This window comes from Patella vulgata, chromosome 5 (assembly GCF_932274485.2).
Source record: "Patella vulgata chromosome 5, xgPatVulg1.2, whole genome shotgun sequence".
Classification (NCBI taxonomy): Eukaryota; Metazoa; Mollusca; class Gastropoda; family Patellidae; genus Patella; species Patella vulgata.
Genome location: NC_065883.2, coordinates 77,193,613 through 77,218,901, shown reverse-complemented (window position 1 = coordinate 77,218,901; position 25,289 = coordinate 77,193,613). Strand labels below are relative to the sequence as shown.

The window sequence follows — 25,289 nt, the reverse complement described above, 5'->3', positions numbered from 1 at the left end:
CCCCCTTGTCCCACCCCTAGCCGATCTGCATCGCCCATTCCAGCTCCTCGTCACCAATATCCGCCTTACACCACCCCTCTCACCTGAAAACGTCATATACGGAAATATTTACAGCTTTATTTTATGTCACCTTTTTAAAAAAAAAAACACACAAAAGAAATTGGTTATACCCCATTTTTTTTCTATGGTTATTTCCGTAATCTAATAAAAGCCATACAAACATTTTAATCAAATGATTGCATCAGATCGTGATGTCACGCACCTGTTGTTAAACTAATTGACATGAAATGGGGTTTCTCCACAAACCAGTTGAATGATGCGAAATGAAATGAGGTTTAACATCCTAATGTTGTGTTTCAACAGGACCAATGAAGACGGACATACGCCATGCAGTATTCATTATTTGATGTTTGGTATTGTATCTAGCAAAGGGCCCATTCCGTACATAGCGGTTCCAGCCCACTAGACATTGCTCAGTATTCTGTATGGAAAGGCATCCTCGCAGAGCCACAAAACATATCGAAGGAGGACAAAATACGATATTGGATTAAATGTCATCTTTTGTTTTTATTGATTCCTATCCATTGTCTAGGGCTATAAACCATTAAAGTCCAAACATCCAAGTATGACAATTTAAGACCATTCGCAAATAGGGGGTTGGCATGGGAACTAGTCTGGAGTGTCGCTCTTAGAGCTTTAGTTGACCAATGATCTCTGCCTTGCGGTGGTGGTTTCGATCCCTGATTTGAGCTTATGTAGCTTGGAGATAAGGGCGCCTTCTCAACCTCGTGGGTTTACTCAGGGGACTATGGTTTCCTCCTACAGGAAAAGCTCCTACGCGTCCGCTAAGATAATAGAAAAGAAACTATGACAACCTGCTTTCAATATCACCATCGCTAGAAGCGGACGTTAAACATCAAGAAGAACAACAACAACCTCGTGCAATCAACGGTGCTTTTAATTTGAAAAAAAAATCGGTTCTTAAAATTACTCCAATCGATCAATTCTAAACTGGAAGTTTACACTGGTTACTACTGAATTCATGGCATCAACTTTAAAGGAGCTGAACCTCTAATTCAATATTTGCCACAATATTTGAAATTAATAACAATAATTATAATTCAATATGGGTCAATATTGATGCTGCTATCTTGTCGTGAAATGTGGGATCCTAATATCCAATATTTAAGACGCAATGATTATTTTATAATCACTACACGAGTCGTGTATTCTATGGTTTCGTGCGCCATTTGTAATGCACAAAACAAAACATATGCTACAAGACAGTACAATGGCTGATTAAAAAAACATCAACATAATAATAAAGAAAACGTTCCTACTGGACTAAAAACAGAAACTAACGAATGTTGTTTAAAGTTGCAATTTCATATTTTTAAGTTATATTTTTAAAATTTATTAAAATAAAGCCTTAAAATAGATGGCATCTATAAACAGTCCTACCTTGTTAAAGAATAATCCTATAATTCACTATTTCCAGTTGAGAAATTGGCAAAAAAATCATTTTCATCTTAAATTCAAACGTTTGAAGATAGCTACTCCATGGTGGAGAATAGAAAACAAAGGAGGTAATTTGGGGGTAATTGTGTTATTATTTCCGGTGTAAATGAGTTTTAAATGTGAGAATGACACCTATGATCGTATAATAGTGAGTTGACAACCTATTGAGCAAAAGACATAGAAATAATTATGTTTTGACTTTCTTAGAAAATATGAAGTTGCAACTTTAATTTGAACTGTTCACGTATTTCACCGAACATAATTGATTAGAAATTACAATAAAAAATTAAAAAATGAGATAAAAATCACTCTATACCAATTCATATTACATTAATATATGCTTTTAGGCCGAATTTCGTGAATTTTAAGGTTACTATCGATATAAGCCCTTTAAATGTTTTACACACGTACAGTATAATATCTCTGTAACAGTTCATGACATACAGCAATATGTTGAGACAGAGCGTCTACGGAGACATGTTGAGTGCTCTGGATTACAGAGTGTCTGTAGAGACATGTTGAGTGATCTGGATTACAGAGTTTTTAGAGACACGCTGGGTGTCTTTTCCCGAACAAAGATTTCTATCCGAGCTGCAGCAGCTTAAAGCATTCTTAACCAGCTATCAGTCTTAAGACGAGTTACTTGCCGATGAATCGGGTTCAGACTACTTTGTTTTAAATCTCGCCCACTTCGTCACAGTTTAATATTTAACGTAATTTTCCACGTTGATGGTAATGCATCCATTGGACTTCCATTTATATTGCAGCTAGCATCCATAGAATTATAAATTTAAGGAAAGTTGATCAGCTATTGATCTGAGCAGTGTCCTGATACCTTTAAGATCCAGTTGCATATTGATTAAGTTTCATCCATAATACATGATTGTCATCTTTAAAAATATAAATTCTAATTTTCAGAAACATATTCTAAACATCACTGACTAATGGTGGGTCTCGTAGACTGCCTAATGTTAGATTCAAAATAGTTATTGGTCCAGGCACGGTTCTGTGGAATGAGAGGACGGTTGAGATACACAGAACGATTGATATTTCGATTTATATTTTTCTTCTTGATGCAGCGATAGATGTCGCAGAATATTAAAATAACAGCTGTGATTATTAGCAGGACAAGAAACAGGATCCAAATCCAATCAGGTCCCAAATCCATAATTAAAGCCCAAGACGTTCAATACGTTAAAAGGCTATAGTTTTATACACTAATGTCTAACAAGGCTGGACGTTAACACGTTACAGTAAGTACACAAATCTGTAACAGTACAGCACGTTAAAACGTTATAGTTAGTACATAAATCTGTAACAGTACAGCACGTTAAAACGTTATAGTTAGTACATAAATCTGTAACAGTATAGCACTTACAGTTGAGGACACACATCCCTAAAAGTACAGCACGTTAAAACGTTATAGTTAGTACACAAATCTCCAACAGTTCAGCACGTTAAAACGTTATAGTTTGTACACAAATCCGTAACAGTTCAATATGTTGGATCGTTATAGTTTGTACAAGTGTCTAACAATTCAATAGTCAAAACTTTATAGTTTCTATACAAATGCTAAAACGCTTAATACGTTAAAACGCTATAGTTTGTACACAAGTCTCTAACAGTTGAACACTTGTTATTTTACACCTACATTACCATGACTATATTAAAAGTTTAAACTCTTATCTTCACTTATTTATGTTTTGACACGCCCCGGAAATAATAATGTCCTGTGACACTGGGTTTTCCTTATGTGATGGAATATGTGCGTCACGTAATTAATGCATGGACAGCTTTTCGTTATACCCTATTTTCAGTTTCTCTTAGTAAATATAGCCAATATTAATATCCTTCCTTGTACAGTAACTGAACGTTGTGACCCCTAATAGTACTTAAAGATGCATTATAAAAGATTTAAATAAAGATACGGCCGTTTTTGCTTTAATAGTTTCGATCACGAAAACTGAATATGTTGAAAATTGCATTCAGATTACTGTATTCCGAGCACTGTTTGATTGTTTATTGTCTTAACAACGGTTCTTGTTATTCGAGACTCGATTCTCCATTTTTGAATTAAATTATTTAACGGCGATTGTATTTCAAATCTCGTACATCTGCGCCCTCCTATGATCTAGAGAGTTTGTTATAGGCTAGTCATGTAAATGAATAAGAATAATTATATAACATTTCAAGCCAAAATAAAAACATCCAATAGTCAGATTTATCTTTTACATAATGCTATGGCTGAGTAAACTGCAGGATCGCTAGCAAGGGGGTCAAGGTTGAGTAAAGTGTAGGTTCCCCAACAGGATAGCCTCCGTCGAGTAAACGGTTGGTTCACCCAATAACTGCATAATAACACCCAATAACTGCATAATAACACCCAATAACTCCAAAATTCAGACTTTTGAATAAAAAAAATAACAATTTAATTGAAAAGGTGTCTGCTTTTTGTGTGAAGGGACATAACTCATCTCGTGTATGTTGATAAGGGCATAATGTATGCTTTCATTGTATTTTGGAGCAGACTATCGCATAAACGCCTCGGAGGGTTGGGTGGCCGAATGGTTAGCACGTGCGCGCTGTATCACAAAGCCTGTCATTGAGTCAACTGGCGTGGTTTCGAATCCCCGGTTGTACGTAACAAGGAGTAGGGTCGCCTGTCCAACCTCGTGGGTTTTCTCCGGGTACTCCGGTTTCCTCCCACTGCTAAAGACCCCTATGCGGAAGCGAATTATCGAAATAAAATTAAACCATATGTTAGTCCCGAAATGACCTAGTTTGTGTCGAGTGGACGTTAAACCCTATTTCTCTCTCTCTTTCTCTCCGATTTGGTATTGATTTGAATATAATCCCTGGGTTAGATGTTAATAGGCTTAATGTTAATCTATCAATGGTAGTATATAAAACTATGAATGGTAGTATATAAAACTATGAATGGCATTCAACAATAGTATTAGAGACAAGTCATAGCAAACTTGAAGAGACATTACGTTGGATTGTGGGTAAGATGCAGGACGGAGGGCCTGACAAGGACAGCTGTCTAATCGTTCGGATGGGACGAAAAACCGAGGTCCCGTGTACACATTGACGTGCAAGTCAAAGATCCCTTGGCCGTTGGAATTCGATATAAGAGTAGGCCGTAGCGCCGCTGTCCGGGCAAAATTTCCCTCGTAGCACACTGTATGGCGTCTTCATTAGCCCAGTTTCGGAGCAGAATAGTAGGACGCTAAGCCACATTTCTTTTCATTTCATTTCATTTTACCTTGGATTTTACGGGGGGGGGGGGGGGGGCGGCGAGTGTGCTTATTGCTTAATAATGGTGAGAGACTCACATAACAACAAATAGCTTTATAGATACCATTCACTAATTTTATATATTACGTCTCACTGAGGGGGTGGGGTGGAGTGGATGTCCGAATGGTTAGCGCATGCGTGCAGTCTGTCATTGAGTCAATTGACGTGACAAGGAGTAGGGTTGCCTACTCTCTCTGTCATGTTGGAATGTTCACAAATATTACAAACCTCCAATGCCACTCACGCGGGTCTAAGCGTCGCCACAATCACTCCCCTAATGACTGAGAGACATTCGTTGGAACATTCACGAAATTAATGCAGGCGAGATTTTGTTTTAGATAATGGGACATTCAGCTTTCAAACGCTATGAAATGGATGGATAATAAATGAATAAAAGGCAAAACAGACTTTTGGACGAGAATGCTTGACACGAACAGAACAACGAGTGGGTTTAATTAAAACTTCAAAATGATGTTTAATACGAATCATAATTACCAGTACAACAACTGACTTCCGCTTTTCAGGCAAAGTAAGATCAAAGAAGGGGTAGGATGGACGTATTTGTCCGGGGGTCATTTCAGAAGGGCCTTGGTTCGTTCCGATCGTTTTTACCTGAAATTGATTGTTCCACAGAAAGCTCATACAATTTGCTAGCAGATTGCGCCATTAACTGGGGTTCGTTGAAAAAGTGACTTAGATCATTCTTCCCCGCTGCTCTTCAATAATTTCCCTTGAAGTATAATGAATCCGGCGCATACTAAACTTTGGCTGTCTATCTACAGTTAGCTCCGCTTGAGAACAGCCACTAAGCTAGTTGACCGACATTTTAAGTCCTAAATCGACGCTCGCTTTTACTCGAAAACACTACTTACTATGCTACCATTTAATACAATTGAAAAGGATTAATTATTTTATTTTTGTGTATAACAGGCGCGCATTATAATCAGTGTACTAATCGTTGGATATGGCGACCAGTTAGGGCATGGGTATCGCTAGCTTCGAATAAAAAGTCACACTTCCCTCAATTAAAGTCCATGGGAGAATCCCCCCCCCCCCCGTCTCGCGCCGCCAATGATCAATACGTTATTCATTACATTCAGCATTAACTTTATTCTAGCCAGTTGACCCAGTTGACTCTAAATAAACTGCACACATCACAAACTGTAACGTTTGAACGCGTACTAGACTCATTCACTATAATACAATATCTATGAAATGTATACCCATGTTAACTACATGTATATACAACACGGATATTTAATAACTTTAGTCAATTCAGAGTTGCCGTGTTATATTTAATAAATTTAGATTTAAAATATATAATGTTTAACTGTAACCGTGTTTTTATATTTAGTAAACGTAATATAATGTTTAACTATGTTTAATAAATAACTTAAGATTTAACGTTTTATTTAACGTTTAAAGATGGGTTCCCGCGTACAAACTGGGTGATTTAATGGTATATATGGACCAAAAACATATTCAAACTAATTAATTTGTCATAATTATGCTTCAAATCCTTCTCAAACATTGTAATTGCGAAGGAATGCCCTGCTATTAACATTCGATCAACCTAGGTCATGTTTACGTCACGTCTTGGATGTCAGAGGAGAATTCATTGCATACATAAGACGATGTTGTCGTTAATCGCTTACTATTTATTACAAATATCGAATCCTAATTAAATTCTCGGATTATCCACTACCCGCGTCTTTTTCCATCATTTTTATCTCAGAAAGTGTTGTACGTCTAACTCTTCATAGCGTTTATCAACTTGTACATCAAGCGCTCAATGTTGGCGTGTGACCTTTGACATCACGCGTGCAGAAGTTCCTAATTGTCGGGCTGTTGATTTGCGGAACCCTTACATTTTTGTCCTGTATACACTCCATGAGTGTTTTTCGGGGAGTCCAGTATTTTTCTAGTAAGATTGGATATCTCTACTTTCCATATACCAAAATTGCCATACTTTTATTGGAAATAACCACCCGATAAATACTTTTCTGGGAACCCATCTTTAACGTTTAATTGTGGCTGTGTTATATTTATTCAATTAAGATTTAAAGTTTATAGTGTTTAACTGTGACTGTGTTATTGTTCAACTGTTACTTTGTTAGATTTAACGTGTATAGTGTTTTACTGTGACTGTGTTAGATTTAACGTGTATAGTGTTTAACTGTGACTGTGTTAGTGTTCAACTGTTACTTTGTTAGATTTAACGTGTATAGTGTTTTACTGTGACTGTGTTAGATTTAACGTGTATAGTGTTTTACTGTGACTGTGTTAGATTTAACCTATATAGTGTTTTACTGTGACTGTGTTAGATTTAACGTGTATAGTGTTTTACTGTGACTGTGTTAGTGTTTTACTGTGACTGTGTTAGATTTAACGTGTATAGTGTTTTACTGTGACTGTGTTAGATTTAACGTGTATAGTGTTTTACTGTGACTGTGTTAGATTTAACGTGTATAGTGTTTTACTGTGACTGTGTTAGATTTAACGTGTATAGTGTTTTACTGTGACTGTGTTAGATTTAACGTGTATAGTGTTTTACTGTGACTGTGTTAGATTTAACGTGTATAGTGTTTTACTGTGACTGTGTTAGATTTAACATATATAGTATTTTACTATGACTGTGTTAGAGGTAAGCTATATATTGTTTAACCGTGACTGTGTTAGATTTAACATATATAGTATTTTACTGTGACTGTGTTAGAGTTAGCGTATATATTGTTTAACCGTGACTGTGTTAGATTTAACATATATAGTATTTTACTATGACTGTGTTAGAGTTAGCGTATATATTGTTTAACCGTGACTGTGTTAGATTTAACATATATAGTATTTTACTATGACTGTGTTAGAGTTAGCGTATATATTGTTTAACCGTGACTGTGTTAGATTTAACATATATAGTATTTTACTATGACTGTGTTAGAGTTAACCTATATATTGTTTAACCGTGACTGTGTTAGATTTAACATATATAGTATTTTACTATGACTGTGTTAGAGTTAACCTATATATTGTTTAACCGTGACTGTGTTAGAGTTAACCTATATATTGTTTAACCGTGACTGTGTTAGATTTAACATATATAGTATTTTACTATGACTGTGTTAGAGGTAACCTATATATTGTTTAACTGCGACTGTGTTAGATTTAACATATATAGTATTTTACTATGACTGTGTTAGAGGTAACCTATATATTGTTTAACTGCGACTGTGTTAGATTTAACATATATAGTATTTTACTATGACTGTGTTAGAGGTAAGCTATATATTGTTTAACCGTGACTGTGTTAGATTTAACATATATAGTATTTTACTGTGACTGTGTTAGAGTTAGCGTATATTGTGTTTTATCGTGACTGTGTTAAATTTAACGAACATAGTGTTTAACTGTTATAATTAATAATAATTGCAGAAGAACAACACAACATAAAAACAGACGGAAACCAGTCGAAAACAAACCCGTGTACACCACACACAACACGGGGAACATTACCAGCAATAAATATCACATCAAGTGCTATCAAATCAAGTGAATGTGCGAGAGTCGTAAGCGAGTTCTGTCCAGGGTTTGTAATACAGTGTGACTATGATATATGTATAAAGTGGGTGTGATTGTGTGGTATATTAACTTAATTCCCGGTTTAAAGTCTGTATACAAGGCCGGAACATCATAAACACAGTCGAGGATAGGATTTAATCAGATGATTCAGGAAACTTGTAGAAGTCTAATACTCTGTTTGAGGTTTGTAAAATATGTATTTAAATTAAATTATATACAAGTCTTTTGGATGGTACAAAAAAAAGCGGTGCGTGGACTCATTTTGGTGTACGTAATAGAACACTTAACAGTTGGAATTTGTTATAAGAGTAGGCCGTAGCGCCGCTGTCTGGGCAAAATTCAATACATAGCACGCTGTATGGTGACTGTACGTCTTCATTCTGAGTAGGAAAGTAAGATGTTGAACCCGATGGGTGGGGGGGGGGGGGCACGGTGGCTAAGTGGGTAAGACGCTGTTCGATCACTGCACTGGCCGAGAAAGTTTATCCAGATTTTCCGGCGTAGTTGCCACTTGTTAGAGATGCAGGACGGGGGGCCTGGCAAGGACAGTTGTCTAATCGTTCGGATGGTACGAAAAACCGAGGTCCCGTGTTCATATTGGCGTGCACGTGAAAGATCCCTTGACAGTTGGAATTCGATATAAGAGTAGGCAGTAGTGCGGCTGTCCGAGCCAAATTTCCCTCGTAGCACACTGTGTGGCGTATGCCCGTCTTCATTAGCCAAGTTCGGAGCAGAACAGTAAGACGTTAAATCCCATTTCATTTCATTTCGTTAAACCCCATTAGATTAGCCTGCGTAGTTAAACCCCATTTCATTTCATTTCATTTCATATTGAGTAGACGATAAACCGGCATTTCTTTGTTTCCCTCATAGCACACTGTATGGCGCATACCCGTCTTCATTAGCCTAGTCGGAGCAGTGACGTGTTGACGAGACGTTAAACCCAAGATAAACGTTGATAACAGAACACAGTTTTTATGGGATACAATCACGAGTTTATTTTAAAATCACGACGTTTCGACAAGTATCCTCTTATCGTTATCAAGCACAAATTACAATTTAGTAAACTTGTGGACAATATATATGAAATTAATAACAGCCAGTAATAAATGTCATTACCTCTCCCGTCAAAAGGCAAAACCTAGTAACTCACTTTTTTTTTATCAGAATTGAGTTAGGACCAAATTTGTAGTTACTAGGGTATGTGCTTCCTGTTGTTGTACTAGATATTCCAATCTTTTGATTTTGTAAGCAGTTACACCCATGACACAACCTAGCAACTTCCTTCATTTGCCTAGTATACCACAGCAAAACCTAGTAACTCAATAGTCAAATCAATGGATGAGATGGCGTTTAATATTCATTCATTACGTTTTCCTTTGTTTTCTCAAAATAAGAAAAAAGTGAGTTACTAGATTTTGCCTTTTGACGGGAGACCTATAGCCGGTCTTAAAGCGTGGGGGAGGCGTGACGGGACGTTGGGTACAAAATTTAGACGACTCGACAACCGAACACCGCTGCTTGATATTGTAAAGTACAGTTTTTAATGTCGTTCCATTGGAGTGATGATTTAAACACACATTCACATCCGGAATTAGGTTATCAGCCAAATTTGTGAAATATTTGTCAAACATTATGGCTGAGATTTAAATAAATGACACTAACTAGGTCATTTCGGGACTAACTTTTTATTTCAATAATTCGCTTGCGTGTAGGTTGCTTAAGTAATTGGAAAAAACTGGAGGACCCGGAGAAAACTTACGAGGTTGGTAAAACAATCCTACTACTCGTCACGTACAAGATTAGAATTGAACCCACACCACTTGATTCAACTACAGATCTTAGGATCTAAAGCGCACGTGTTACACCCCTCAGTCACCCAACACCCTGCCTAACATAGTGGGTATACTCTGCAGGGTTTAACGTCCACTCGACACAAACTAGGTCATTTTGGGACTAACATATGGTTTAATTTTTATTTCAATAATTCGCATTGAGGAGGAAAACCAGAGGACTCGCAGAAAACCCACGAGGTTGGACAGGCGACCCTACTCCTTGTCACGTACATCCGGGGAATCGAAACCCCGGCAATTGACTCAATGACAGACCGTATGATACAGCGCGCCCGTGCTAATCATTCGGCCATCCAACCCCCCTGTCTAAACACAAGTTACATGGTAGTGGGTTATTAAGGGTGTAGTGTAGACTCTATCTACGTTCTTATAAAGACAACGTGTATAATTTAAATAAACAACTGACAGTAAGATAGAAACACGTTTGTTTTGATAATTAATATGACTAAGTTAATTAATGTTGAATTTATAACGAGCAAGGAGCTTGGGGCGATGAATGCACCATTACTGTAGCTTGAAAATTTTATGAAACTGGGTTTACCGCCCGTCCAACTGTTCCGACTGGGCTATTGCAGTGTGCAGAGAGAGAGAGAAATGGGGTTTAACGTCCACTCGACACAAACTAGGTCATTTCGGGACCATCGCATGGTTCAACTTTATTTCAATAATTCGCTTGCGCGTAGGGGTCTTTAGCAGTGGGGTGAAACCGGAGGACCCGGAGAAAACCCACGAGGTTGGACAGGCGACCCCACTACTTGTCACGTACAGCCGTTTGCAGTGTGCAATGAGAGAAATATAGACATAGCCTATATTCAACACCCCCCCCCCCCCCCCCTGTCAGATACCTTCTGGTGATTTCGAAAATTGAATGGACATATTTATAAACATTTAAATGAGCTTTCCGGGTCGTCATTTCCGTGCATTAAGATAGTGTTTGAATGGTTAGACGGTAGATTACTTATTGTGCAGCCATATGAATATAAGGAGCATGTTATTACACAGTATTTAGTATCTTCAAATTAATGATCACAATTACAGGATGGATGGTAGGAAATATGACGTAAAAACTTATGGCCGTTTAGATTGCGGCAAGAGAGACGCAGTTCACACGAGTAGTCTGTGTATTTGTAGAATGAGATTAGCATTTATTTGATATTCACGCATGGGCGTCACACATGAGGGGGGTCCATGGGGGGGAGCGACCCCCTCAATTGTTTTTTTTTTGGGGGGTGGGGGTGAATATACTTGCCCCCCCCCCCCCAAAAAAAAAAAAAAAAAATTACATAGTAGGCACAAATTCCTATTTATTTACGACAATTATTAGTTAAGATTCTATCTGTATAAAACCTGTACATATCCCAATATGGTTTACATTGCTAAAATAAAACACACAGAGAATCATCCTGTAAACATGTGTGAAGTGAAAAGTAACTGTGTTCCATAAAATTGTGTCTAGTTAGCCTGTCAGTAATATTTTGTTAATTTTTTTCTGCCACTTATCAGAGTGAATCGCATGTAGGTACCCAAAAACATTATTACCTAAATCAAATATTTATCGCCCGCTCAGCCAGCCACGTAACCATAATGCTTTGCACGCGGTGTCTGGGCCAATCAGCAAACCTGTTATGAAATGACCTGTTCGTTATTATGAAAGGACCAGGTCCGTAATTTAAGTGAATTTTCCATATTTTTATTTTCCATTATTTATTTTAAAACTATTAAAGCAAGAACGGTCGATTCTTAATCTAGATATGACACAATGCCTGTTTGATATAATATATATAAAATGTGTATCTTTTATTGCGGATTTGAATTTATTATTGCCATATTTTTATTTTATTTACGAACCGGTGTACAATAAGACAAAGGGTTGATTCACTCAACTGTGAAATGATTACAAAGCTTTAAACTAATACAGAACTCATCACGTGACACACACCAAAGTGCAATTATCTGTTTATTTAGATTTTGTGAATTAAAAGGGTGTGGTTTCTCATTTCTCAGTTAATATCATGTGATTTTTGACTATTGGAATTTACTGTATAGGTTGTAATTTGTTATTGTTATTTTTTAACAGTTAATAGGGTGTGATTTGTGGTATTACCAAGATGGAAAAGTGGGTGGCGGAAAACGTAAAAAAACAAGGTCAAGGACGACCACTGTATAAATTAGTGGATATGGACGGTGGAGGAGAACTGATAAAATTAATGGAACTGGCTTCACGCAATCACGATTATTCTACATTAGACAACGAAATAAGAAATATACGGGAATATCTGTACGCGGATGGAGACGGAGAATTTGTAAATATATCCAAACTAATCGAATACAGGAAATCCCAAGAAGACAAATTTCTTGCAAACAAAGAAAAAACACGAACCGGTTTGTAAATTTAAATGTTATTTGATTTAACGTCAAATAGGGAGAGAGAGGGAGAGGGAGAGAGAGAGAGAGAGAGAGAGAGAGAGAGAGGGGGGGTCACGTCCATTCGACACAAACTAGGTCATTTAGGGACTAACATATGGTTTAATTTTATTTCAATAATGCACTTGTGCGTAGGGGTCTTTAGAAATGGGAGGAAACCGGAGGACCGGGAGAAAACCGACGAGATTGGACAGGCGACCTTACTTCTTTACACGTACAACCGATGAATCGAAACCACGCCAGTTGACTCATTGACAGACCTTATGATACTGCGAGCACACGCTAACCATTCGGACATCCAACGATTCACTTGCACAAATACAAAAGTACCTATTTGGACCGTACTTATGAATGAGAAGTGATAGGGTGTGTTTTAGAAAGAGTAAGCTTGTCTAAGAATATCTGATATAACGTACTGCTCAGACAATATATACACCCACAGGGCTGAAGAATACAATATTTTAAAAGGAATTTTTCAGCCACGATAAAAAGGCAATTTCATTTGCATGCATACATTTGGAACAGAAACCCCAGCCTAGTTATCTAGACAGACGCTTGACATGGAAAAGGGATCAAGAGTCCTATGTAAATTTTTTAGAGCACATAACTTGACTGATTAGGTGGAAATACCCCACACCACCCCAATCGCATTGCACATACTATAAATCCCATTCCATTCTTTTACAAATACCCTGTCAAACCTGGACCTTTTAATTTATTATTTTGTTCATTTTCCAGATTCGGGTAAACAACGTGAATTATGTTGGAATTTGGACAAACGTGGTACGGTAGGCGAGACAATCCTTCACCTGTGTTTCCTGAACCCAAAAAAGACTCACAGAGAACTGGCCAAACGTCTGCTGGACATTTACCCCAGTCTGGTGAAAGATATTTACAACAGTGGCGAATACTACGGTAAATATAGCCCCAACCCTTTTTGGACTCGGATCTAATCCCAAACCGCTACTGATCTTGGACCCGGATTTAACCCCCAACCGCTACTGATCTTAAGCCCGAATTTAATCCACGACCGCTATACCCTTCGAAAAACGTCCAGGGCTTTTTCTCCATATGCTAGTTTTCGAGGCCTTTCCTCACCCGATTTCGTTGGCGAAACGTCTAATGCAAACAAAACAGGACGTTCACGTGTAATTAGCGAACACACGAGCGGAAACGCTGCTAAAACACTTGCGGTAACGCTTTAAAACGAAGCGAAAACATCACGAAAACGCGGAAACGCCCCGAAAACAATGTTAGTCCTAATGGCTCATGAAGAAGGTCTCGGTTTCTATTCTAGATGTATCACAAACAATCATACTATTTAATTTGCTTATTTTGTTTACAAAACCCTCTGGTGGGGACGGGGGGGGGGGGGGGGTGGATCCTCTGGTGAATGTATATGTGGCATACCAATTGAAATGTAGCAGAGAAAGAGAGAGAAATGGGGTTTAACGTCCACTCGACACAAATTAGGTCATTTCGGGACTAACATATGGTTTAATTTTATTTCATTAATTCGCTTGCGCGTAGGGGTCTTTAGCAGTGGGAGGAAACCGGAGGACCCGGAGAAAACCCACGAGGTTGGACAGGCGACCCTACTCCTTGTCACGTACATCCGGGGATTCGAAACCACGCCAGTTGACTCAATGACAGGCCATATGATACGGCACGCACGTGCTAACCATTCGGCCACCCAACCCCCCTGAAATGTAGCATATATTTGAATATATAATTTAATTTGATTTGTAGTAGTATTGCGATTCTTTAAACATGCGGATGCTTATTAAATTTTCTTATTTCTAAACAACAGGCGAGAATGTACTACATATGGCGATTGCAAATGAGGATAGTGAAATGGTGAAGTTTGTTTTAGATAAAGGGGCTGATTGTCGAGCCCGAGCTTGTGGACGATTCTTCTTTCCTAAAGATCAGAAAAAATCCCTAACTGATGATCCACCTAATGAATGGTTCAAGGTCGTCTCGACAAAAACAAACTATAAGGGGTAAGTATCAACCCCAGGGGCGACATTCACTAAAACTTAAACGGATGCAGTCGTTTCATTGGTTGAAATATAAAATTCAAATTCAAAAACGGATGCAGACGTTTCAATGTTTGAGATTCCAAATCCTAGGACAAATTCTAGCTCTTGGCCAATGAAAGTTCAGGATTCTTGAAATATTTTGATTTAAGTTTTCATGAATTGGACCCCTGGACTTAGATTTTCATTTTTTATAGTGTTGATTTCAATGGTTTATCACTTTAACGTTATACTGTTTTGGCTCGCTAATCTGGAGGTCACGTGTTCGATCTCTGCATTGGCCGAGAAAGTTAATCGGGATTTTCCGACTCGGTTTCGCATTGTAAGTGGTGAAGGACGGAGGGCCTGACAAGGAAAGCTGTTTAGTCGTTCGGATGGGAAGAAAACCCGAGGGCCCGTGTATACATTGGCCTGCACGTAAATGATCCCCTGGTGGTTCGAATTTGATATAAGCGTAGGCCAGAGTGCCGCTGCCCGGACAAAATTTCCCTCATAGCACACTGTATGGCGTATGCCCGTCTTCATTAGCCCAGTCGGAGCAGAACAGTAGAACGTTAAACCCCATTTCATTTCATTTCACTTTCACTTTCAATAGTGTACCGCTTTAGCGTTATAGTGTTTTGGTTTCAAAGGTGTACCGCTTTAGCGTTATAGTGTTTTGGTTTCAAAGGTGTACCGCTTTAACTTTATAGTGTTTTGGTTTCAACGGTGTGCCGATTTAACTTTATTTTAAACATGCATTATGCAAGAGCTAAATCTGCCTATTGCAGGTCTTTCTTTAGGCCTGAAATGTTTTCTAAAGTATTAATTACACATTAATTAACTGATCCAGGCCTTAATCAACTCACGATGGCATCAGATTTCTCCGATATTAAATAGATTAGAATGGTTTAGCGATACTTTGATTTAATCAAATATGGAGGACCGAGACTTAGCTTCGATCAACCAGTACGGTGGTTGAAATTATTACACACGTCTGTCAAACCTTCAAAGGCTAATATCTTCGCTTGCAATGGAGTACTTTGAATGAAATTTTCAAATTATTCATTTTTAATCATCTACTTTCCAACTATTATTGCAAGAATGGCTAGTTCTTTATCTAAATCTTACATAATGTATCTTTAATTAACGTCATCCTAATTTTAACCCTATCTTTGTTTTTGACGTGATTGTGGTTTGATATGTTAACAGTATATTTTCATAACGTTACAAGGTTTTGATTTTAGCCGTATCTTTGTTTTTGACGTAATCATGGTTTGATGCTAACGGTATATTTTCATAACGTTACACGGTTTTGATTTTAACCGTATCTTTTGTTTTGGCGTGATCTTGGTTTGATGTTAACGTTACACAGTTACATATAGCGTTACACAGTTTAGATGTTCACGATATATTTTAACAAAGTTACACAGGATTCTGTAATGTCATCATGGTTTGGTTTTAACTGTATCTTTCTATAATGGCATAATGTTTTAATTTTAAGGGTATCTTTCTATAATGTCATAATGGTTTGATTTTAACCGTGTCTTTTTATAACATTATCATGTTTTGAATATAATGCTATCTTGTTTGTAATATGATAAGTAGGCACTAAATTATTTCTCTATTTTATGTGTGTATCTTTTTTATTTTTTTATTTTTATTTTTTCAGCATCGCTTACTTCGGAGAATATCCTCTCAGTTTTGCTGTAAGTTTACATAAACCATGTTCAGATTCAGACAAATCAAGTTCAGGTTCCGACAAATCAGATTATATTTCATGGATTCTAGAGAAAGATAGAGAAACGAAGAAGCCTGACGAACCACCTTTGATTAACTTACAAGATTCTAATGGTAATACGGTATTACATATGGCCGTTATACATGATAAAAGGGTAAATTAAATAATTATATAATATTCCTCACAATACACTCACTAGACTAATGAAAACTGATAATACGGTTATTACCTGGCCAGATAAATATATCTCTAAAAGCACAATATTCATCGCTGAAATGCATATACACGTATAGACTTTTAAAGGTTTAACTTCCGACTGCTCAGCCTAATGAAATTTGGGCTTCCGACTGGTCTTATGAAGAAGAGAGAGAGAGAGAGAGATAGACAAGGTCATTTCGTGACTAACATATGGTTTTAATTACATGTATATTTCAATACTTCGCATGCGTGTAGGGGTCTTTAGCAGTGGTAGGAGGAAACCGGAGTACCCGGAGAAAACCATGCAAGTTGACTCAGTGGCAGACTTTATGATCCATCGCGCACACGCTAACCATTCCGCCATCGCCCCCACCCCCTCTCCTCTTATGTCAGACAATTGTCAGGTTGTTCTTCTAGATAATGGTGGCTAAGTGGGTAAGACGCTGGCTCGCTAGCCTGGAGGTCGGGTGTTCGATCCCTGCATTCGCCGAGAAAGTTCATCCAGATTTTCCGGCGTGGTTCCCCTTGTCAGCGGTGCAGGACGTGGGGGCCTGACAAGGACAGTTGTCTTGTTGTTCGGATAGGACGAAAAACCGAGGTCCCTTGTACACATTGGCGTGCACGTTAAAGATGATCTTCTTTTTATGATATCACAAACCCAAAATTACTAGTTCGCTGGTGCGTGTTAATTTTAATTATTGGTATATGTTTTCAGGAACTGCTTCAACGTTTACTGAATGAAGGTGCAGATCTGAACATTAAAAACAAGCAAGGATTAACACCGTTAACACTGGCAGCAAAACTGGCCAGAAAGGAGGTTGGTTAATTATTAATTCTGTGGGTGTATCTAAAGAATAATGACAGTAATTTGATATAATTTAAAGAAATTCCCATGTAAACTACCATTACCATATTAAGAACGTTGAATCCATATTAGGTATAGTAGTCCAAATATGGTTCAGTTCCGTTCGGTATTTACAAATGTATGATTAATTAAAAATGTATCCTCTGCAGACCATATGTATAATTTGCTTCTCTTCACAATTGAGTAAGTTTTGTATGTTTAAATCTATGATGGAGTTAGAAAGCACAGGGTTTGTGCATGTTTCAGATGTTTGAATGTATTCGTCGGTTATATGTTTCAGATGTTTGTGCATGTGTCAGATATTTGAATCTGTCCTAGAGATAGAGACAACAGAGTTTTGTATGTTTCGGATGTTTGAATCTATCCTAGAGATAGACAGAACAAAGTTTTGTATGTTTCAGATGTTTGAATCAATTCTGGAGTTAGAGAGAACAGAGTTCTGGAGATTTGGGGATGTTTTGTGTGCTGGCTATCCTCTAGAAGATTTTGATACGATCTCAAAGAGTGGCAAAATTAACCACAATTCAGCTCTCAGTCTGATTGTTTATGGGGTAAGGAAATTGGTCTCCGTCGTCAATGACTTCATCTGTGTAATCAATTTGTTGGTATAGAGATACACACTGTCAAGATCTTCAAGGATTCCCCGCCGTGTTTTCCCTTCGTCAGTGGTGCAGGACGGAGGGCTGGCAAGGACAGTGTCGTTCGAGTGGTTCGACAAAACCGAGACTGTGTGTACTCGTACAAGTACAACTGCCAGTTGGACTTCGAAATAAGAATAGGCCTTAGCTCTGCTGTATGGGCAACATTTCCCCCAAAGCACACTCCATATGTACGTCTTTATAAGGCCAGTCGGTGCAGAGTGAAGATGGGGATTTGACGTCAACTCGACACAAATAATTATTTTTTGGGAAACTAGAGGACCAGAGAACGGCCATGAGGTGAGACAGGCGACTCTACACCCTGTTACGTACAAGCGGGGAATCATCGAAACCGCGCCGATTGACTCAATGGCAGATCTTATGGTCTAACGCGCAAGAATCTAACATAGAATAGAGATTTAATTAACACAGGGGGTATAAGACGAGATGGTCGTGATGCACTCTCATACTCTTTCTCAACATCATTTTTCGACCAACCCTAGACAAAGTTTTCATTCTATTCTTCGGTTGCAATCTGGTAGGTGTAGAAATGGTTTGGGGGAGGGTCAGGGTGGGTTGTGGTTTCGGTTTCGATACTTAGCTTGGTGACAGCGGCGCTTTTTGAGCCTCGTGCCGGGTACTCTGGTTACCTCCCCTCCCACAGGAAATACCGATGCACATGCGTTGATATAACTGATAGGACGTAGAATGTCGTTTGATATATAACACCATCTGGTATCTATAATAATAAAATAAATATTTCCAGAAAGAACAATCACATATTGATAATAAAATAAATATTTTCAGGAAGAACAATCACATATTAATATGATGGATGGATTGGTCAAGAATATGCTGACAGATAAATGGAAAATATATATTCGACAAAAGTAAGTCAATTTATACAACTTCTCAAAACTATCATTTATCTCTGTTTTTTGTTATGTTAGATACCAGCACACGTTTGTTCTGTCTGTGGTTTATTGTGCAGTTCTCCTGTATATCAAAATCAATTAAATATATTATTATTATTTTTCCCTATGTCCGGGCAAAATTTCCCTTCATAAACCACTGTATGGCATATCTTCATTATCCCAGGGTAACACTAGGACGTTAAACCCGATTTCATTTGGATTTTCATTTCGTATATATTTTCAGGTTTTATCTAAGATGTGTGCTGTTTGCGATATACTATGTGATGGCAGCGATTGCCATAGGATTAAGACCAGGGAAGGATTATTGTATCGATAGGACGGTGCCAGTTAATCCGGATTATTGTAATCGATCTGGGATCAATATATCCGTTAACTCCTGTTATCTTTATAAACCGTATAGAAAGAAAGACACCGTGAGTATTGATTGTAACTCATTGATAAGGCATGCTCGCTATGCAAGTCATGGGTCGGTCTCATGTTTATACGTTACAATATATCAAAAGGGTACACGGTGGCTAGCTAGCCTGGGGGTCACGTGCTCAATCCCGGTCTTGGTCGAGAAAGTTCATCTGGATATTTCGACGTGGTTTCCCTTTGTTAGTGTAGGACGGACGGAGGTCCTGACAAGGGAGAACGTATAGTCTTTCGATATAAGAGTAGGTCGTAGCGCCACTGTCCTGGCACAATATCCCTACTCTGCATTAACCCAGTAGGACTAGAACAGTAGTACGTTTAACTCCATTTCGTTTCAATCCACGTTACAAGAAATACGAAAGCATGCCCGAATCTCGGTGGTTTTTACTGCTACTATCACGGACATTCTCATGTGGGTAAAGAGCGTGACGTGTAGAGATTTGATGATGGCCGGGGTTGATCGCATGCCTACAAGACTCAAAGTATAGGAACAAATTACCACTAGATATTAGAACATGTTCATCATTGGCTTCTTTCAAATCTTCTAAAAACACATATTTTTAAAATAGCTTTTATATAAACTCTTTAAATGTCACTTCTTTATAATGTGTTCTTATTTTTAACCTGTGTTTTACTTAAATGTATTCTTTGTGTTTTATCTTGTCATTTTATACTTGTCGTTATTTTACATTGCTGCCTATTTGTCTAAATCTTTTTCTGTAACTCTTTTATTTATATGCATTTTTTTATTTATGAATCTTTTAATTGTGTACAGCGCATATGGACACTTAACAGTGGAAGCTATGCGCTTTATAAATTTTTCAATAATAATAATAATAATACTAAGTGAGAATGGAAGACATTTGAAATATGTAAAACAACTGTCATAGACTGGTTGTTCAAATTAAATATAAATAAGTCACATAGGTTATGTTTGGTGCCCCAATTGAAGGCCCATTGAAATGATTGCTGACAGTGTCACCATTTCTGTCCCCCTCTCTCGCCCCCTTTGCACACTGTCAAAGTATGATACCGAAGCTGGATGCAGAAATGGCATGGCCAATACCCTAGTTTCTAGAAGAATACATCAATATTTTTTGATACATTTATATTATTTATTTCATAGATTCGGATCGTCCTAGAAGATTACGTGTATTATTTATTTTGTAGGTACGGATCGTCCTAGAAGATTACGTATATTATTTATTTTGTAGGTACGGATCGTCTTTGAGATATTGGTATGGGTCTCAGCGTTGCTGTATCTGATGTTAACTGTATTTGAAAATAGACATCAAACACTCGTTGGATTATGCAGATCACTGGTCAGTTAAATAACGAATGGATTTGTTTATTTCTCTTTTTATTTACGGGTGGGAGTGTGGTCGGGTTGGGTGGGAGTGTGGTCGGGTCGGTAGGGGTGTGGTCGGGTTGGGTGGGAGTGTGGTCGGGTCGGGTAGGGGTGTGGTCGGGTTGGGTGGGAGTGTGGTCGGGTCGGGTAGGGGTGTGGTCGGGTTGGGTGGGAGTGTGGTCGGGTCGGGTGGGAGTGTGGTCGGGTCGGGTAGGGGTGTGGTCGGGTTGGGTGGGAGTGTGGTCGGGTCGGTAGGGGTGTGGTCGGGTCGGGTAGGGGTGTGGTCGGGTTGGGTGCGTTTTAGATTATAAAGTCTGTCATTAAACCAAGTGTCGTGGTTCCAATCTTACCTGTCATTGAGTCGACTGGCGTGGTTTCGAATCCCCTGTTCTACGTGACAAGGAGTACGGTCGCCTGTCCAACCCTGTGAGTTTTTTCCGGGTCCTCCGGTTTCCTCCCACTGCTAAAGACCCCTACGGGCAAGCGAATTATTGAAATAAAATTAAACCATTTGTTAGTCCCGAAATGAACTAGTTTGTGTCGAGTGGACGTTGAACCCATCTCGCTCTCTCTCTCTCTCTCTCTCTCTCTCTCCAATCTTACCATTGTACTGACAATAAGTGGGGTGGCGTACCTAACCTCGTGGGTGCTTTCAGGGTCCCCTGTTATTGAAATAACATTTTACTATGTTAGTCCAGAAATAAACCTTACCCCCGCCGCTGCCCGAGCAAAATTTCCCTCATAGCACACTGAAGGGCGTATGCCCGCCTTCAATAGCCCAGTATAGGGGCAGAACAGTAGGACATTAAGCCCCATTTCATTTCATTTCTCTTTCTAACGGTGCTCTCCGAGAAATCACTGTGTAGTTGTACAGTGCTGAGGACTGGGCAAGATACAACATCTAGTCATTTTGATGCTACAAAAATTATGTTCACGTATCAAGGTCACCTGATTTTTAAAAACCTTTAGGAAGTCAATCGGTGCCCAACATAACACACAGTATGGCGTATGCCCGTCTTTATTAACGAGCAGTCAAGTAGATGGTTAAACCCCATTCCACCCATTTTTTCTTACCCAGTTTAGTCTTAAAGATCGCCAGTGAAACCCGTCATCGGTGCATCACAGTTCTAACTAACCCTGTTTCCACCAATTCATTCTTACCCAGTTATGTCTTAAAAGTCACCAGTGAAACCCGTCATCACTGAATCACACTTTATCTTACAGAGAAACGTACCAGTAAAAGGGTTATTTTTAATTGCTTGCTTGATGGTGGTCGTTGTGTTGTTACCACTACGGTTTTCCTGTCAACCTCTTGTTGAAGATTGTGTCGCAGTTTGTGTTATTCTCCTGACCACCCCATATTTTCTCTTCCTCTGTCAGTAAGTAAAACAAATATTTCACGATATTATTTAAATTACGATCTTTATTTGTTTTTTAATTCTAGTTCCTATTCTTTTTAATCTTTTTTGATATTCTTTTTTATTTTTATTTTTTTATTTGGTGTGTTTTTGTTTTTTTATCGTTTCTTTATCTGTTATATTTTTAATTGGTTTTTTTTTTAATCTTTATTTCTTTTATATAGTCTGTCTCTTAATCTTTTATTTTTTAGTCTGTAATTTTTTAATCTATATTTTTTTAATCTGTACTTTTTTAATTTGTAATTTTTTAATCTGTACTTTTTTTAATCTATATTTTTTAATTCGTATTTTTTTTTAAAACTAATCCATTTTTCTTTCTTTCTTTTTTTCTGCTAAATCTGTTTTTAAAAAAAATTATATAGTCTGTCTCTTAATCTTATTTTTTTAGTCTGTAATTTTTTAATCTGTAATTTTTTCATCTGTACCTTTTTTAATCTATATTTTTTAATTCGTAATTTATATTTTTTTAAAACTAATCCATTTTTCTTTCTTTCTTTTTTTTCTGTTAAATCTGTTTTTAAAAAAATTGTTGTTTTTTTTTTTAATCTGGTTGTTGTTTAAATTTCATTTTTATTCTGTTTTATTTTTTTTTATTTCTGATTGTTTTTTTTAAATCTGTTTATTTTTTTTTAATCTGTTTATTTTTTTTTAATCTGTTTATTTTTTTTTTAACTTATCTGAGTTTTTTTTAATCTGGTTAAGTATTTAATTGTTTAATCACGTTTATGCTAAAAATTTATAATCCTTTTTTTTCTCAGAACAATGATTTCGTTAATCTGTATTTTTCCAGGGGTATCAAATTAATGGGCCCGTATGTTGTCATGGTTTATAAAATGATTAGATATGATTTACTGCGTTTTGTGATAATTTACGCCATTTTTGTGATTGGTTTCTCACAAGGTAAATATTGGAGTTACCTTTATCTATAGACTAGCAGGATACCCGGCTTCGCTCGGGGATCATAACTCCGAAACCGGAAGTGGTGGACTAACGCCACCTGGCCTATGTTACTTCCCGGTCGGAGCTACCCCTATACCCCAATTTTCAGACTCGGGGCAGACCTAGTGTAGCCGCCAACCCCGCTTTGCTCGGGGGTCATAACTCCGAAACGGAAGTGGTAGACTAACGCCATCTGGCCTATGTTACTCCCCGGTCCGAGCTACCCCTATACCCCAAATTTCAGACTCGGGGCAGGCCTAGTGTAGCCGCCAACCCCGAACAGACAGACAAACAGACAAACGACAGTCACAAATATTAGTATAGAAGATTGGTGAAAAGTTGCGAGAGGGTGGTGGAGAAGGGATTCGACATACTACATAAAGGTGGTATAAATTGCCAAATGGGGTTTGAAATCCTACTATCCGATTTGGATCATGAAGACGGGCATTCGCCATACAGTGTACTATGGCGGAATTTTTGCACCTGGACAGTGGCGGCACGACTAGAATACAAACGGATTTTAAGAAAAAAGGGTCAATCAATTTCTTTCGAGGCAATTAAAGATGTCGACACTCTTGTTACATAAATCGATAGAACTTTTTAAATAAATTGAGCCATTTAAACTTTGACAATATTGTATTTTTTAAAGGTCTCTATTAGTGCTAAAATCTTTAAGTAAATTATGTTTGAATGGGGGTATTTTAGTTTATATTTTTTGTACTTGTTTATATTTCAGCCATGTTTTTGACTTGTTTACATTTCAGCCATGTTTTTGAACTTGTTTATATTTCAGCCATGTGTTTGTACTTTCAGCCATGTTTGTACTTGTTTATATTTCAGCCATGTTTTTGTACTTGTTTATATTTCAGCCATGTTTTTGGTATTTAGACGTACCCCTACTGAAACTGAAAATCAGTTCCGGGATGTCCTGGAAGCCCACATGGGCATGTTCGTAATGTCTGTAGGAAAGTTTGAAGAGATTTTCGAAACTTTTCAAGATTCGAGACATGAAGCCATTGGAAAGGTAAAGTAACAATATTATACCAAAGCATCCTAAAATCATAGAGGGGGTCACGGTGACTCAGTGGATAAGACGTTGGCTCGCTAGCCTGAGATCGGGTGTTCGATCCCTGCATTGGCCGAGAAAGTTCATCCAGATTTTCCGGCGTGGTTTCCACTTGTCAGTGATGCAGGACGGAGGGCCTGACAAGGACAGCTGTCTAGTCGTTCGGATGGGACGAAACACCAAGGTCCCGTGTACACATTGGCGTGAACGTAAAAGATCCCTTGACAGTTGGAATTCGATATAAGAGTAGGCCGTAACGCCGCTGCCCGGGCAAAATTTTCCTCATAGCACACTGTATGGCGTATGCCCGTCTTCATTAGCCCAGATTAGGAGCAGAACATCAGGACGTTAAACCCCATTTCATTTCTGTATTAAACTTACCTTTATTTATAGATTGGAGAGGGAAAAAGACTCGACATATTAAATAAAGGTGGTATAAATTGTTAAATGGAGTTTAAATTCCTACTGTCCGACTGGGCTCGTGTTTGTGTGTAGTGTTTGTATTTTATTTTTTTTAGACAGTGTGTGTTGTACTTTTTAGATAGTGTGTGTTGTATTTTATAGATAGTGTGTAGTGTATTTTATAGATAGTGTGTAGTGTATTTTATAGATAGTATGTGTAGTGTATTTTATAGACAGTGTGTGTAGTGTATTTTATAGATAGTGTGTGTAGTGTATTTTATAGATAGTGTTTCTAGTGTATTTTATAGATAGTGTTTCTATTGTATTTTATAGATAGTGTTTCTATTGTATTTTATCGATAGTGTTTGTGGTTTATAGATTGTGTTTGTATTATATTTTATAGACAGTGTTTGTGGTTTATATGTTATTGGTGACTCTGTTATTAATCAATATGTTAATTGCTATGATGGCCAATACGTATGATGAGATAGCTAGTACCAAGAAGGAATGGTTTAGACAGGTCAGTATATCTTGTTATTTATTGTAATAATATCTAACAGACATGTCCTTCTTTTCTACACCAGATGTGACATATTTTCTACGCTTGGAACATCTCACCTGACGGTCGTTAATTGTTGA

General features: G+C 37.8%; 1 protein-coding gene across 1 annotated transcript; it reads left to right on the top strand.

The window, feature by feature from the left end:
• Positions 1 to 8,480: 8,480 nt before the first annotated feature.
• On the top strand, positions 8,481 to 23,930 carry LOC126821320 (transient receptor potential cation channel subfamily V member 6). Its single transcript, XM_050549725.1, has 11 exons — positions 8,481 to 8,574; positions 12,322 to 12,626; positions 13,407 to 13,583; positions 14,479 to 14,671; positions 16,359 to 16,581; positions 17,341 to 17,442; positions 17,892 to 18,041; positions 18,936 to 19,018; positions 19,287 to 19,476; positions 20,648 to 20,671; positions 23,919 to 23,930. The coding sequence occupies exons 2-11, from the start codon at positions 12,353 to 12,355 to the stop codon at positions 23,928 to 23,930; spliced, it is 1,428 nt and encodes a 475-aa protein (XP_050405682.1). The 5' UTR covers positions 8,481 to 8,574; positions 12,322 to 12,352.
• The last annotated feature ends 1,359 nt before the right edge of the window (positions 23,931 to 25,289 follow it).

Bases quoted from the DNA above. Each gene is read 5' to 3' on its own strand.
- LOC126821320 (XM_050549725.1), top strand. From the start codon at position 12,353: ATGGAAAAGTGGGTGGCGGAAAACGTAAAAAAACAAGGTCAAGGACGA. The intron at 14,672-16,358 runs GTAAGTATCAAC...TTATTTTTTCAG, and splicing joins ACAAAAACAAACTATAAGGG to CATCGCTTACTTCGGAGAAT. The intron at 19,019-19,286 runs GTAAGTCAATTT...ATATATTTTCAG, and splicing joins AAAATATATATTCGACAAAA to GTTTTATCTAAGATGTGTGC.